This window comes from Heteronotia binoei, chromosome 21 (genome assembly GCF_032191835.1).
Source record: "Heteronotia binoei isolate CCM8104 ecotype False Entrance Well chromosome 21, APGP_CSIRO_Hbin_v1, whole genome shotgun sequence".
Classification (NCBI taxonomy): domain Eukaryota; kingdom Metazoa; phylum Chordata; class Lepidosauria; order Squamata; family Gekkonidae; genus Heteronotia; species Heteronotia binoei.
In genome coordinates, this window is record NC_083243.1 from 77,354,855 (window position 1) to 77,371,448 (window position 16,594).

The 16,594-nt window shown below is 41.1% G+C and overlaps 1 protein-coding gene across 1 annotated transcript in view; it reads left to right on the forward strand.

Moving 5' to 3' along the window:
• Window positions 1–16,594, forward strand: part of DISP2 (dispatched RND transporter family member 2) — a 36,136-nt gene that overhangs the window by 13,780 nt on the left and 5,762 nt on the right. The window contains exons 2-6 of the mRNA XM_060262347.1: window positions 4,919–5,371; window positions 7,982–8,011; window positions 10,632–10,755; window positions 13,184–13,296; window positions 14,953–15,071. Of these exons, the coding sequence (XP_060118330.1) occupies window positions 4,919–5,371; window positions 7,982–8,011; window positions 10,632–10,755; window positions 13,184–13,296; window positions 14,953–15,071 (839 nt within the window). The remainder of the gene's footprint in view (window positions 1–4,918; window positions 5,372–7,981; window positions 8,012–10,631; window positions 10,756–13,183; window positions 13,297–14,952; window positions 15,072–16,594) is intronic.

Consider the following 16,594-nt stretch of genomic DNA (forward strand, 5'->3'; position numbering starts at 1 on the left):
AACAGATTAGAGCCAATTGTTTCTCTGGATGATTCTCATAATATTTTGTTATATTACATATTGTTCTAACATTGTCTTTCAAATATCTTCTAGGAAGAAATCCTGCCTGGTCTTGATGTATAGCGACTGACAAAACTTTCTTCAGACGTTGTGCCAATATTGAAGCAATAATTTTATAATCCACATTCAAAAGGGAAATTGGCCTAAAAATTTTTATATCTTTCAAGTCTGCACCCTCTTTTGGGATTAGGGATGTTGTAGTTTCTTGCCATGAGCTTGGTATTTCAGTTTCCTTTTGAATCATTTCTATAAGATGTTTAAATGGTATCAGTAAACAGTCTTTAGGCTTTGTAAAATTCTGCAGGTAGACCATCTGGGCCAGGAGATTTACCATTCTTTTGGGATGCTATTGCCTCTCCCACTTCTCTTATCGTTATCGGTTCATCCAGAATTTTCCATTGTTCATCTGTAAATTTATTAAGGTTATTCTGTTTAAGATATTCTTCTAGATCTTCCTTTTGGGTTTGTTTAATTTCATATAACTTTTTATAGAATTGTTCCACAATTTGACATATCTCCTGTCTTTGAAATTTCTCTTTATTATTTTTCATCCCTCAATACTATTATTACTCTTTTGGCACTTTGTTTCTTAGGCACTATGTTTCTTAGGGACAATCTAGATGATACATCTGCCAAGAGTCAGGTCAGGATTCCCTGACACAAATTGCAGACAGATATTACTGCCAAGTAAACATGCCTGGGTTTGAGCACCACCATTTCAATGGGTACATGTTCACACAGGACACTATGTTCATTTTTACTCCTCCAGGGGTATGCCTAGCATCACTGTGCTTTTAGCAAGGATAGACCAACAAATCAGATGCTGTCTTGCCCTTCCATCCATGTTTCAGGTTCTTTTTATTTTTAAAAAAAATTACAAAGACCATTTATGCAATTGAATATTCATCAATTTTTGAATTAAATTGAAAACTGTTTCAAGGGGGTGTGTTTGTGACAACACAGGTACCAGCCAATCAATGCTGTGTACAGCTAACTTCCTTTGCAAACATCCCAAACAGTTTCCCTCAGCTGTTCCCTTTGTCTTTGCCTCCCTTCTCCTGCCTACTTCTCGGCAAATTAGGATTATATAATACATTTTATACTTCCTCCAAGGAGCTCAGAGCAACATACATTGTTCTCGCCTCCTCCCTTTCTGATCAGAACAGGCATCTTTTTCATATTGGTCTATGAAAATGATAGAGGGACAAATTAGAGGCACACAAGCTGCTGAAATACAAAATGTAGAGCTCTTGACTCCCACCTTTTCTTTGCTCTCTGCTTAGCTGAATCTCTCTCTTGTTTTTCTCTTTTGTTGCATCCAGCTGGGCTAGACAAAATGGAGCTGTCAGACTGCCACTTTGAAGCTGCAGGCTGCCACTGTTTTGTGGATGGGAGAACAGCTCCACTCACATGTCACACCATAGACCCAGCATTGCTGAATGCATAGATCAGCTATAAGTGTGAATCACTGAGCACCCCAGTCTCTTCTGGTTGCTCTTTTCAGTTGCATCATCACCAAGAAATTAATAGATGACAATATGTAGAACATTATTGCAGACTTATTTTTTTAGAGCACCACATGAAGATTAAAGAGCCCTGTCATGTTGTTTGTTGCTTAGAAAATTGTAGTAATGTGCTGCCCTAATAAAAAGATACATAAATTGCTGTTAACACATAGAGCTGGTCAATTGGTTCAGCAGGGAAGGCTGTAACAAAAATATTTAATGAACTGGAAAGCCAGCACTAATTGACTTAGCAGGCAGTTAATTGGCCTGTCATTTTGCTTAAACAAGCAGGTGTGAAACTACACTTGGCAAACACAAATCCTCCATTTATTCTTTAATTTTTTTCTGAATTGTTTGCATTCAAATGTGGAATCTTTGAACTAATGCTTGAAAACAATTTCATTTGTTAGAACTTGGGTCTTTTTTAAAACCCACCTCCCTTTGCATGAGAACCTAACATTTCTATTAACACATGTTCAAACTGATGCCAGCAAGAGAACTAGAAACTTACTTTTAGAAAAAGTAATGAAATTGATTGTCAAAGGATTCTAGCAGGATCTTGTAGGTGACTCAAAATGTTTTGGGGCCTATGTACAAATCACAATGAGCATTGTGTATGCTTGTTTTACAATGTCAGCCTATTTCTTTTAGATTTTTCTTTTAGATTGTCCAGAAATGGACAATGGGGGAAAAATCCCAGTTCATAGCAACGTCTCAGTCACTGCTATCATGATTCATGGTCTGTAAAGCTGCCAGTTAACATGCTTGCCAAGGAATTTTATATTTTGGTTTGGAAAAATCAATAGCTGATTCCTCCCCTTTTCCTTGCCACAGAACATAAATATATGTTATGATATATTATGCAGTATGGGGTATGGTGGTTAAAGTGTTGGACTAGGATTTAAGAGAATCAGATTCAACTCTCTGCTATGGAAACTTACTGGGTGATCTTGGACCACTTACACACTCTTAGTCTGACCTACCTCACAGGGTTGTTGTGATGATAAAATGGAGGAGGGAAGAACAGTGCAAGCCATTTGGGGTCCCCATTGGGGGGGAAGTTGGGATATAAATGAAATAATTAAATATTTTGATGCATTTCCCCCTGCATCAGAAGGCCGGTATGATCTAAATTCAAAAGGCAAATGTTGACCAGTAGATAAAATCACTACATCAAATCCTTGCAGGGCTGGTGCATGGGAGTAGGCAAAGTAAGCACCTGCCTAGGGCACCACCTGACCTAGGGGCGCCACTGCACATCCCCTCCCTGACATGTGATTCTGGCTCCTGACCGCTGCTGCCTCATCCTCTCCCACCACCAAACTGCAAAGCAAAGCTGCCCCTCTATCCATGATGTGTGACTTGGGCTCCCATCTTGTCTGCTCCTGTCACTCTCCTTCCTGGCCCGGTCAACAAGCACTTATTCTCACAATTTTTTATAACTTATCACATTTTTTTAAAAAAAATTAAAATTAAATATCAGGAAATTAAATTTTCAAGTTTGGTGCTCTTCATTTTTATAATAGGGGAGTCTAAAGGTAAAGGTAAAGGTAGTTTCCTGTGCAAGCACCAGTTGTTTTCAACTCTGGGGTGATGTTGCTTTCACAAAGTTTTCATGGCAGACTTTTTACAGGATGGTTTGCCATTGCCTTCCCCAGTCATCTACACTTTCCCCCCCAGCAAGCTGGGTACTCATTTTAGGGACCTCAGAAGGATGGAAGGCTGAGTCAACCTGGAGCCGGCTACCTGAACCAGCTTTTGCTGGGATCGAACTCAGGTCATGAGCAGAGGGTTCCAACTGCAGTACTGCAGCTTTACCACCCTGCGCCATGGGCGCAGAAAACCTAGCACTGGCCCTGAATCCTTGAGGTGTAAAATTAACAGGTGTTGACAGGATAAATATTTCAGCAGAAAGAAAAATACAGTAATTTTGTTGTTTGCTGTCTTCTCAGGCATTGTGAAGGAAAGAGAAGGTATGAGAATATGACTTGGTAAATAAAAACTACATTAAGCCTGCAGGAGTTCTTTATTTTTCAGATTCAACTTTCTAGCAAGTTGGAAATACACCTTTATGGACTGCAGAATTGCTAAGTTGATTTCTTGTGTTTTTCTGAAATCACAGTGATTCAGTAGTTTGAATTTTCTCTCAAGAGACAGATCATGTTGTGGTGCATATAAACCATCACAGAATTGAAAATTATCTACTGTGGGGATTTACCAAAAGAATATAGCTTGAATAGGATCTGAACTCAGTGTAGCAGCTGAGATATTTAAGAACAAGGAGACAGTTTGCTGTTGAGAATAATACAGACACCTCAAAACTGAGTCTGAGGATTCAGACACTATTTTCAAATCATTAAAGGACTACCATTCTGGCAAGAAACAAGGTGGTTCAGAAGGAAATTCTTTAGTAAGCAGCAGACATGTGGTTGATGAACATGGAAGGGAGACACATGAAGAGATACAGGGAATCATCCTGTATACAAGTAGGACTGGAGATCCCTAAACCTGTATATATCAGTCTTATATCCCAGATTGGGCTATAAGGGCTCACGAATTTCCATCCCTACCAATATTTGATGAGGGGAACTTTGACTCTTGAAAGCTCATACCTAAGGCTGCTAACCTCTAGGTGGCCTCTGGAGATCTCTCGCTATTACAGTGGTCTGGCAGATGACGTGAAGAAAATGGCTGCTTTGGGGAGTGGACTCTGTGGCATTTTACTCTGCTGAGGTCCCTCCCAGCCCCCAAACCCACTCTCTCCAGGCTCCATTCTTCAGATCTCCAGGTATTTCTCAACCTGGAGTTGGCAGTCCTACTTATATTCCAAAATCTTGTTGGTCTCCAAAATGCTACTGTAGACGAACACAGCTACCCACCAGAAACTGTCCTTTCATATGTTACTTTGTAAACATGAAGGCTAACAGCTTTTGTTTTTTTCTATTCTATAAATAAAACACAGTTTACAAAACAAAAGTTCAGGAAAAGTCCAGTAGCACCATAAAGAGGAACACAATTTTTCCTGGATATAAAGCTTCCCATTCCCCAAGGTATAGAGCTGCAGTACTGAGAACATATGATTAGGCTCTTAAAAGGGCCTACAGTTTACAAGGCCAGTATTAATCAGAAAAGACCAGTTTTCCATCAAACTCTTCTAAATTCAGCCTCTTACCTTAACAATGGATTATCATTGTTAATTCCATATATAGCTTAATTTATGCAAATGCATTGATTCACCTGCAGTGTCCAAAGGATCATTCTCTTGCACTCTAACCACATCCATATGCTGTCTCTAATTACATCTTCTAAGGCTGGAAGATGGGAATTCACATAAACTGCCTTTCTTTTGACAGAGAACAAATAAACCCAGAACCTTGTCAAAACTGTCTTAATGTGCCAGAGATCAGGAAGGCAGAGTCGAGCCACAGTGGAGTTAACTGGGAAAGGACATGTCCAGTCCATCACTGCCCAATCGATACTTCTCCCAGCTCAGTGAGATACCATCAGCCCTCGTCGAGCCATATGCATGCTCCAATATCCACTCGATCCAATGGCCAAGTGCCATCTGGCTCCCAGGATTCTTTTCAGCCTCACTTGTACTATCATTGTAACCAGCAAGAAACCCGAAGCAGCTATGCCTTGCCCCATCTGCCTGGACATGGGGAGAGAGCTACGTTGTGTTCCCATCACTCCAGTGGAGATCTGTCATCCTCTCCTCAACATGAGACCACTGAAAGCAGATGGAAACAATGGCCACAAGACCAGCAGCAATTACGGCGGATGCAACACCACATTGTTACAGTCAGGTAAGGCTTCATGTTGACAGCAAATGGAATATCTCCTTCGACTTCTGTTGGTTCATATAAGAATATGAAGCATTTCACATGCTTTGTGGAGTAACTTGTCTCATCTCATGTGTTTTTTTTTTCTATACATGTAAAAAAAATTAAATGTACACCTCCAGCTGTAAAGTACCTGCCAATATGCATATATTCATTCATTCAGAGCTGGATTAACAATTAGACCAACTAGGCACTGGCCTATAGACTCCCACGCTTTTAGGAGCACCAGGCTGCCCCCCCCCCCAGTTTTCCTCCTGCTTGCATCCCTCCCAGCCTGCACACAGAGCCAGCAACTGAGCTGTTCTTTGCCCAACTTGCCTGGTGCAACTGCTGTTGGCGTTGTCACCAAGTTTGCCTTTCTCTGCCTCTCCCCCGCAGCTTAGTAAAAGGGTCTTTTAAGAAGGTGCTTTCAGGCTGCAGTGGGGGCTGTGGGCAGTGGGGTGGGTGCTCAGGCTCTGAGATAATTTGTGAGATTTTGACTGCCTAGGGGCCTCCTAGGGCTGCCAAGCCCCTGGTCCAGGTGGGGAATCCCTTGCCCGGGAGGTTCCCAACCTGCCAGTTCACATTGGGCCAGCAGGGGGAACCTCCTCCTACATCGCTGGCGCGATGACGTCATTCTGAAATGCCATGCAGGGCTGCTCTAGGCATTTCCAGGAAAACTCTATGGTTTTCCCAGATGCTCTAGCCATTTGGGAGGGAAAACTCTGTGGTACAATAGGTACCATAGAGTTTTTACCTCCCAAATGGCTACAGCAGCCGGGAAAACCATAGAGTTTTCCTGGAAACGCCTAGAGCGGCCCCGCATGGGCACCACCATTCCCAGTGATGTCATCACACTGCGCACATGCTTTCCACATGCGAAAGTCCCCCACTCCAGGAAGCTGGGGACTTGGCAACTCTAGGGCCTCCACAGGATTTAATCCGGCACTGCAGTCATTCATTCATTCAAGAAACCAGGAATTGGTTGTGATTCCATTTTTTGTGTGCATTTTAATGGCAAATATGACTTTGCAACCATATAGCATATATGAGCCTGAGAGACATGTATGTGCAGCAGATAGGTTCATGAACTCATTTTTTAGCACATACTTCCCCCTTCACACTTTCTTCACAGATATACACCTAAGAACAACATGTACCTTAATTTGATCCTTAAACTTTATAAGTAGCTGAAACTTCAAGATCTTCAATCCAGTTTTTCTTTTTTAAAACTCTTAGCACACTCTTAGGAATTAAACCCACCTTTCAACAACCATGAAAATATGATGTCTGAAATCTAAATCCATACATCTGTCTTGGAAGAGGAGTTATGCTATTTTGTGAGCTGTTTCTGCAGTATGACCATGAGTTTTCTCTCCAAGGAGAAATTCTCAAATAAATTCTTCTATACTGAATCTATTTGTGAAAATTCTAATTAATATTCTCCATCATTTTTAAAATTTTATAATATTCCCAGTTTTGGAGGCTGCTTGCATTTGGGGATTTAATAAAAACACACACACAACAAATTGATTTAGAAAATTGATACACAGCACTGTTGAGTTAAATTCATCAGCAAGACCAAAATTTCAAGGGGAATCCTCCAGTACCTTCCCACTTGCTTTTCTCTCCTTCCATGTACTATGTAAGGAATTCTACTTCCACTGACTACTCCTCTCCTTCCTCTTGTATACAGACAGCAATGCTGGTGCACCGCTATCCACATGGCACAAAATGGCTTGTGTCCCTTTTTAAAAGTTATCCTCAGATGTGAATTTCAAAGCCCAAATCTGGTGATCTACAATTCACACTCAAATTTGAATTGTGAAACGTTGCTGAGTTTTGAATTTGTCCAAGATGTCATTTCTAAAGTTAAATGTTATAGAATATCCTTCATGGCAAGAGTGCTGCTGTGGAGATCCCTTGACCTCTTTGCTCCTGCTTGCCTTGTTCTTGAGACATTGCAATGATAGATCTCTGTGGCAGCTCAGCTCATTCATCTTTATTACAACCTTGTACTTTACCTTATCTATAGGGAAGTAAGAGCAATTGAGTTGATATAATGCAATATCAAGTAAGCTGCTGTGCGTGGGAGAATTTAAAGTACAGCCCCCCGGGGCCTCTGCTGAGAAAACATCATAGTCAGGATCCTGAAAGAGCAAACTAGCTAGAAATGGTGTCTATTTATCTCCATTGGAAATCTCAGTAGATTATTCCATGAATCTCCAGATCTGTTAAAAGAAATCCATACCACCATCAACAGATTACCAAAATCAGCCCCCAGTTGTCAAATGGGGGGGAAACCATTCAGATGAATGAAAAAGAAAGAAATTTCCTCAGCAGCAGATGCTGCAGCTCAACAGAAGGTTTAATTGACCTATTCGGTAATGGCCCACAGTAAGCTAAGAGGGTAAATAAACCAACTGTCTCCAGACACCAGCCTTGTCCTGCTAACTACAGTGCTTTGGCTGGTGCTGTGTTATGTTGCTCCGACTTTGTGCTTTGTCTGCCCAGGAGGGTTAACAGTCTCATTAACAAAGAACTCCACTTGACATGAAACTAATAATCAGCATGTTAATATCTTTCTCTCTGCAGACATGACAAAGCATTCCGCATGCCAAAGAGGTAGGTGAATATCAATCATGTCCTGTCTTTCTAGCCCATTACCATTTTTCCTCCTCATGCTCTTTTATTAGGAAGGAGACAATGTATTATTCTTGGTGACATCCCAGGCAAGTAAAGAACTGCGCTGCAGCAACCTTAGCAAGTTCACAGATCTTCATTGAAAACTCATCTGTTTGGAAGTGGGGGTTTTTGTTTCCATCTTCTTTCAGATTGATTTGATTGATTTATTCAATTTCAGTAGATGTCCTCTTCTTAGACAAAAGCCCACAGATATTAATTAGCTTAGCAAAAGTAGGAAAACTGTCTTTTCACCATTTACTGCTAATGGTCACTGTGTTTTTCTTCATATTTGAATTTTACATAGTTATATCACATGTACCTCCTGTATTTCATGGCCTATTGGCCCTGTAGTTTAAAATTCCTTTTTCCTTCTTAAATCCCATATATAAAATGTCTGCATACAGAGAATCTACTACATCTGCATCTGATAAAGTGGGCTGTACTCCATAAAAGGGTATAGTGAAATAAAAAAAAGTGTTAGTTGTTGTAACATGCCATTAAATTTCTGTATATCTTTGCTAGATAATGATTGTTTTTTACTTGGTCAGCTGTTTATTTTATTTATTTATTTATTACATTTGATTTTTATACTGCGCTTCCCTGTAATCAGGTCTCGGGGCAGTGTACAAAGATAGATAAAACAACCACATTTATACTAATTTAAACTGAAGCATTAGAATTACAAGAAGTCAACTTGATCAGATGGCAGTCAAGGCTATTAGCTGTGCCACTGCCTTGCAGGGGGGAAGCAAGGCGTAGGAGGGCCAACCAGATAAATGTCATTGCTGCCCTCACCAAAACACCTCTTAGAACAGCTCTCTTACAAGTCCTGTGGATGGATGTTAGTTGGCAGAGAGTTCCACTAGATTGGTGCCAGGGTACTAAAAGCTCTGGTCTTAGTTGAGAACAGATTTTTTGGTTGCTCTTTTGATCAGGCTAAGGTGTTGAGGGCTTCCTCATTCATGACACAACAATTAAATGTGGAAAATGAAAGAAATACCTAAAAGAACACCATTACATGCAAAGTGGTGATATACTATGTTTTATTATTTAATATATTATTTAAGCTATAAAATTATTTTATATAGAGGTATTATAAACCAATTACAACAGTTCATAAAAAGCAACAGAAAGACTCTTACCACACACACATGCTGAGCAATTGTAATTTCCCATCACATTACTATAGGATTCATGTAGCACAAAAATAACTTATGTATATATGTTATAGGGAAGCAACAGTTGTATGCTAAAACTTTTAATGTGTATTTACTCTGTTGTGCATGAAAAGACGTAAAGTAGTAGAGGTGTTCTGATCAGGAAGACAGGGCTTTGTCTTGTAAAATTTGGCTTCTATTCTGCTGAGCATGCTGGGTTGAACTTTCAAGCTCACAGTGTGAGATTTGGACCTGTGACTTTACTTCTGTATGCTTCAGCTTCTTTATCTGCCCAATGATGATGTTAATTTACTTCAGTTAAAGAATCTACTTCCTGGCTGCCTGCCTGCCTGCCTTTCAGTTACAACATCATATGAATGCTGAAAGGGATAGCTAAAAGCAGGTGTTAAGGTTCCCAATCCCCCACCAGGGGCAGGGGTTTCCCTGATTTCAGGGCCTCCAACCCGCCACCACAGAACTGACCAGTGGGGGCTGCCCTGCCCTCAAAGATCACTGGTGCACTCTATGTGCCCTGTGTGATGACGCCACCCAGAAGTGACACCATCACACTGGGCATGTCACACAGGGGCGCGCCTTTGGAAAGTGCAAGAGCATCCCCACGCAATGTGCCTGGTGCAATGACATTATTTCCAGGTGGTATCATTGCACAAAGACAATCCTGGGGAGGAAGAGCACCATCCCCCCACCAGCAGTCAGGTGAGACCTGGCAACCCTAGCAGGTGTTGCAGTAGTCACTAAGAACCACTATTTACTTTGTTAAATCAACCTTCTTGGTATACTGCCTTAGAATTACTGGTGGGGATTGAATCATAGAATCAAGAAGTTGGAAGGGACCTAAAGACCATCCCCTGCACCATGACTGGCTGATTCCCCCCAGCCTGACATCCCCTGTATCTCATCATTTGGAGCTTCCCATTGCCTTCCCAAATGCCTTCCTATTATCAAATCCCCCTTTAAGGTCCACCCACTCTCAGCAGAAATATCAATTATTCTCCAGCTTCAACACTGCATGCTCCTTTCCCTGCCATATGGAAATTATCCCCATGCAGCCATTTTGTTGTGTCAGCTACAACCAATTCTCAAAAATTCCAGAAGGTCCCATGGGTTCAAGGATTATGACCTCTAGCGTAGAGGGCAACAGAACTTCAGTACTGCTCATATACTAAGGCCAAGACTGTTGGGTACAAGTGCAGGGGCAGGCAGACCTATCATGGTGTCTTATGTGCTAATTCAGTTGATCACACCATTACTATCCTTTTCAAGGAAATTTTTAACTGGTAACACCAAAGGAAAAAAGTCCTAGTTCTGCTTCATTTATTTTTATCCTACCACGTCTCAAAAAAAGGTTAAATTAGTTCTTGTTTTCCTCTTGCTTGTTGCAGTTTTTCTCAAGTGATCGCAGAGTGGCCGGTTGCAGTGTTGCTTCTCTGTTTGGTGACAGTGTTGATCTGTACTTTGGTGGGTCTGTTGGTGGGAAATTTGCCAGATTTTTCTGAGCCCTTAATGGTGAGTTCATGTGGATGATGTGGATCTATCACTGTTGACTGAAAGTAGCGATGATGATGGTAATGATGCTAAGTTTCAGAGCTGGAGAGGATCAGAAATGTGCACAACTTACAAGTGACATGTTTTCAGTGATCTGACCTCAAGCCCTGTTGGATTTTAGCCTGGCTCATAAATGTCTGCCCATTCTAAGCTATCCCACCACCACCCACTTCTTACCAAACATCTCCAGCAACAGCAATGGACAGGTACAAAGAAGAGGACTTTTGAGTCTTCATTAGTTCCTTGTGCAAAGATCCCTGGGAATCTGTTGTTTGCCAGAACTTCTGAACTGTTTGCAAATTCCTGGTGAAATCATGTTCTGGGAAATTCTATTAGTGAGGCCCAACAAGCAGTAAGCATTTGCCCTTCCTCCATCACTGTTACTGGAAGGTTTTTATATATATAAAAGAACAGGATCCCTCATAAGAACAAAAAGGGTCAGCTACCAGGAAGGCTTGGGGCAGCTGGCAGTTGATAAGGAAGCGTTTAGACTGGAGGTTTTATTACAAGACCAAGCTTTCCCCAAAATTTGCTGAAGAAAAAGCTCAGAAAAAGTTAGCTCAGATGGGGGAGTTCATCTGTCTCTATCTCATGACATGGTTTGCAAAATGGAGGGGGTTAGCCCAGCTATGCTTCACTGTTGTCCTAATATCCATTTGATTAATTTGTATTACTTGGAACCCAGAGCAGATCCACTCTGCTAATTTAGGATTGATTCTTGTCATGCCATATGTTGGCATCTTCAACCTGTATGTTAGGGGTGTGCATTCGGTAAACATTAGTTTGGAAAAAAGCCAAAATATGCCCTTTTTGGCATTTTTAGGCTTTTAAAAAGACGAATCAGATTCTCTGATCTGATTCAGCAACCGAATTAGAGAAATCTGAGGAAAAGCCTAAAAGTTCGGCTTCTCCCCCCCCCCTCCCCGGAATCAGAAGGATGGCAGGGGGAAGGGGAGAACATTACAATCTTAACAATGAACATCCTCTTCCTTTCATACTTCAGGGGAATCTTTTGTGTTTACAATTAGAATCCATTAAGAGGTCTGAATTTACTCTGAATGTGTTCCTCATTCCTCAAGGCTTGAACAAAGACCAGTCTTCACTCAGCCATCAAGTTAACAACTGTTTTATCAGTGTAGCAAAAGAAAGATTAACTCAATCAAGAGTGGGAGGGGGGGAGGAATTGCATTTGCAAGATTGTTGCAACAAATTTATTATTTGGCTGCAAATAAGAATAAATGCTCTAGATTGGTTAATATTTATAACTTCGCACATACTCAGGAATGGATAGGAAAGGAATGGACTTCTGGAATAAAGCAATAGCTAAAAACAAGGCTAGCATGTATTGTATCATGCCTAACCTTCTTTGCGTTTCCTTAATTACATAGTATAGCTAAATTTGCTTTCCTTTGTAAGGCTGTTGTAGCATGTTGGGCTGCTAGTGGCCAGCATCTTGGGCGAGGGGGGAGATGGGCAATCTGGCCAATGGGGCAAGAGAAGTTCATGTCAGTCACAGAATTTTTCACTTTTTGAAAATCTGTGCATGGCCAGAGAGCATAAAAGCAATCTGAGTCAGATTCCTTGCTGGTTTGCTGTGCTGCCTGCTGCCTGAGATTGTGTGGCAATGGAGCTTTCCCAGCCATTGGTTTCTATGGGGGGGGGGGGGGAGGATGGGGTCCAAATCCACTCCAATCTTCTTTGGAACTTGGGGGTTCTTTTGGGAAGAGCCTCCAGTAGGTACACTGCAAATTTGGTGCCTCTCCCTCAAACCCCCTTCCCCCCAGCACATGGGTTGTTCTTTGTGTGGTTTTGTCTTTTTTTACAAAGGCAATTTTTAAAGTGAGAGTCAGATTCTCTGATTTGACATTTTTCCCATCATTGAAATTAATGGATTTTCCCCACTCATTGATTTCAATAGGGAATAGGGGCACCCTTTTTGGGTGTCCATAGGATTGGACTCTCTGGTCCAATCTTTTTGAAACTTGGGGGATCTTTTGGGGAGAGGCTCCAGCAGGTACAAAGCAAATTTGGTGCCTCTTCCTCAAACCCCCTCCTGCCTAGCCCACAGAATATAATCTATGGGATTTTGCCATTTACTACAATGGCCCATAGAGTATAATGGAGCCTAAAAAATTTGGGAATACCGATTTTTTTTTTAGTTTTTTCCTTTACCTAATATGAGATTCGGCTTCCCAAGGGAATAATGATTTCTTTTTTGTTTAATCCACCCAAAACCGAATTTTAACGAATTTTTTTTCTCTGCACAACCCTACTGTACAAATTTGAAAGGGCTCTCTCTACATTTCTGCTGTGCCTGATGAGATGTGATAAGATAAATGTAATATCCATGTTTAAAATCTGAAAACCATTTTTTCTCCCATATAAATAGGGATTTGAACCACGAGACACGGACATAGGCAGAAAGCTCACAGTCTGGAGGAACATGAAAGGGCAGACCGGCAATAAAAAGACTCTGTCACTATTTCCCTACAATGATAACAGGTATGAATGATTTTCGTGTTTGTTTAGATCCCAGATCTCAGACTGCTGCAATGAGATTGTTGAACACATAATCAAGAGCCAAAAGTAGTCCCATGGAGTCTCACATAACTGCGTAGTAATACAGTCAAACCCAGCTGTTCGACATAGAAAAATTCTAATAAACAATATAATTGATCTAAATCAGGGGTGTCAAACTCATTTGTTATGAGGGCCAGATCTGACATAAATGAGACCTTGTTGGGCCATGTCAGACTGGGCCGTGTGTGTTCCTATTTAAGATTAGGTAGCAGAGACAGAAACTTTATAAAGGACACAGACAAATACAATTAAATATATACCGTATATTTTAAAAATCCCTTAAACTAAAACACACTTAAAACACTAGCATTCATTGCTCTTAGTGCTTTCTTTGAATCTCTCCCATGGGATCCAGGGAACAGAGTAAAGGAAGTTCTGACTCTTTCATTCCTTCCCCAGGAGATCAGGACAGGATAGAGCCTCAGCCAATAGAAGGAAGAGAGGCATGGCGCAGTAGCTCTGCTGTGTGATTGAGAGAGCCTGGCAAAGCAAGCTCTGCCTCCCCCCCCTTCCACCCCAAGGGAGGAGCCTCAGTCAATGCAGAAAACAGAGGTTTTGCTCTGTAGCTCCTGTGTGATTGAGCAGGCCTGGCAAAGCACACTGAATCAGAAGGGAGCGAGAGGGAAAAGGAAGCAGACGACAGCCAGTTGCTCGGGGGTCTGATAGAAGCCCTCTGGGGGCCTGATTCAGCCCCCGGGCCACATATTTGACACCCCGATCTAGACCAATGGCCTATTTATTATTCCTGTACCACTAATCCAGAGTAACACAGGCAAAAACTCAACACCATCCAGATCCTTGCTTCAAAGAACTTAGCATCTAATTTTTGAATGTGTGGGATGCAACAACAGGAAAGAAGGTAAGGAGGCAGTCATAACAAATATTTATTTATTATTTGCATTTATATCCTGCCCTCCGCAGTCGGGCCCAGGGCGGCTAACAACAATCAAAACAACAGTGAAATGACAGTGTTAAATTATTACAATAAAATTAATGCAATAAAACATTATTAAGAATATAACAATATAAATTAAGTTGCAGTTTTTGGTTCCAAGATGGCGTTAGTGGCACTAGTCGTTAAAATTCTTTGATGTTTTAAGCACTTTTTTTTCTGTCTGGTTCAGAAGAAGAGTTTTTCCATGGGGTGGTGGGTACTAAGCACCACTATCAGATGTTAAAATGCCTCAGGTTAAACATGAAAAGCCTGTCTAAACAGGTATGTCTTGCAAACCCTGCGGAATTTTGGCAATTTACAAATTAATTTACTTAATTTATATGTTTCTTCCCAATGAGGACCCAGAGTGGTTTACATTGTTCTCCCAGCTCCCACTTTCTCCTCACAACAACCCTATGAAGTAAGTTAAGCTAAGAGAGAGTGACTGACTGGCCCAAGTTCACCCACCATGGCAGAGTGGGGATTTGAATAAGACTCTCCTATATTCTAGTCCAAACACCATGGAGATGGAAAGGAAGAAGAAAAATCCATTTCCTACCTATGCATTGGATAATGATGTCACTCAGCTGAGCTGCACAGCTGCTAAAATCATGTTTCATAAAGGACAATTTTTCTTTTGTTAGCTATGGGGACACAAACTTGAACAGAGGGCAGAAGTTAATGCAAGGTGAACGAGAAACCAGAATAAGGAGAATGGTGGAGCCAGACTATGAAAAAGAAGGTTTCTTTTGTGGTCCTCCTGGTAAGTGATGTCACAGATTAGACCTCTAGAACATAATAAGAACAGAATGAGGAAAGTTTCCTTAATATAACGTGGCTACAAAAAAGTTCAAGGATATTTCCCTGTATATGCATCTAAGTGTCTTCAGTGGGCATTATAAATATACAGAGGGATGATTTCCTACGTTACAAATAGGAACCCCTAGAAATGGGAGGCTATACAATTGATTAAAATGAGATGGAAGGAGAGAAAGAATGAGTAGCTGGACTTGAAGATACTTCCTATCCTCTACTGTCAAAAACTAGTTCATACAACCTAGATCCAAACTAGGCTGATTTTTAAAAAATCCATCCATTTTAACTTAGGATGGTTGTTTGAATAACAGGACCATCCTAAACAGAGTTACAGCCATATAAATCCACTGAAGTCACTGGGCTTAGAAGGATATGATTCAAGTTAAGATAGCAGTGCTTATCAATTACATTTTAATCCTGCTCTTGCTCCAAGGAGCTCAGGGCAGCAAGCACAGCTCTCCCTTCCTCTCCCTTCATCTTCTCCATAACACTGTGCTATGGGGTTAGATTAACATTATGATTGGTCCAATGTTACCCAGTAAGCTTGATGGCAAAATGGGGAACCCCAGTGTCTTGAATATTAGTCTGCTGCTCAAACTACTATGCAGCACTGGCTCATCTCAGCCATGTCCCTAGATAACAAAACAACAGTGATCTATAATTTTCCATGGCAAGGTGGGGATTTTAACATGACTCTCCTAGTCACACCAGGCAAAGTTGTTTCCTTGTTACGTAGGGGAGTGATTCTGAGAATCAATGACTGTTTGCTCATTTAATCCATGTTAACAACAACAAAAAAGTAGATAGATCAAGATGGATAGCCATGTTGGTGTGTCTGTAGCAGTAGAAAAGAGTAAGAGGGTGGTAGCATCTTAAAGATTAACAAAATTTGTGACAGGGCATGAGCTTTCACTTCTTCAGATAGGTATCTGAAGAAGTCAGCGGTGTCTCACAAAAGCTCATACTCTACCACAAATTTTTCAGTCTTTAAGGTGCTACTGAACAAAAAAAAAGAATCACCCTGGTTCTGAAGGACCCAAATTAGGCTGTCTGGATTAACTCCATAGCCCCTCAACTGACAATTGGCTGGCAGCACTTACTTTCTCAGTGTTTCTGTTGTTATTTCCTCTGATTGACAGCAAAACATTCTATAGATGTTTCACTGAAATTAGTAGATTTTTCAGGGAAGAGGACCAGATCCCATTCCATCTTCTAGATATGCCACTTCTGTTGAAGTTGAAGACTGTTCTCTTTATTTACAATGCCTAACTGTTCCTCCAGCCCTTATTGTTTAGAGAGAGATCTTGTTTTGCTTGGGCCTTTTTGCTTTCTGATACTGTGTAGAACTATTCTTTTCATTATAAGGGTGGGCTAGCCCTTCCTTGCTCTGGGGAAGGGCCCAGACAGGTTCAGGGGACGGTATGTAAATGTTAGCTTGCAGACAAGGACATATTTATTCATCCAGTGACC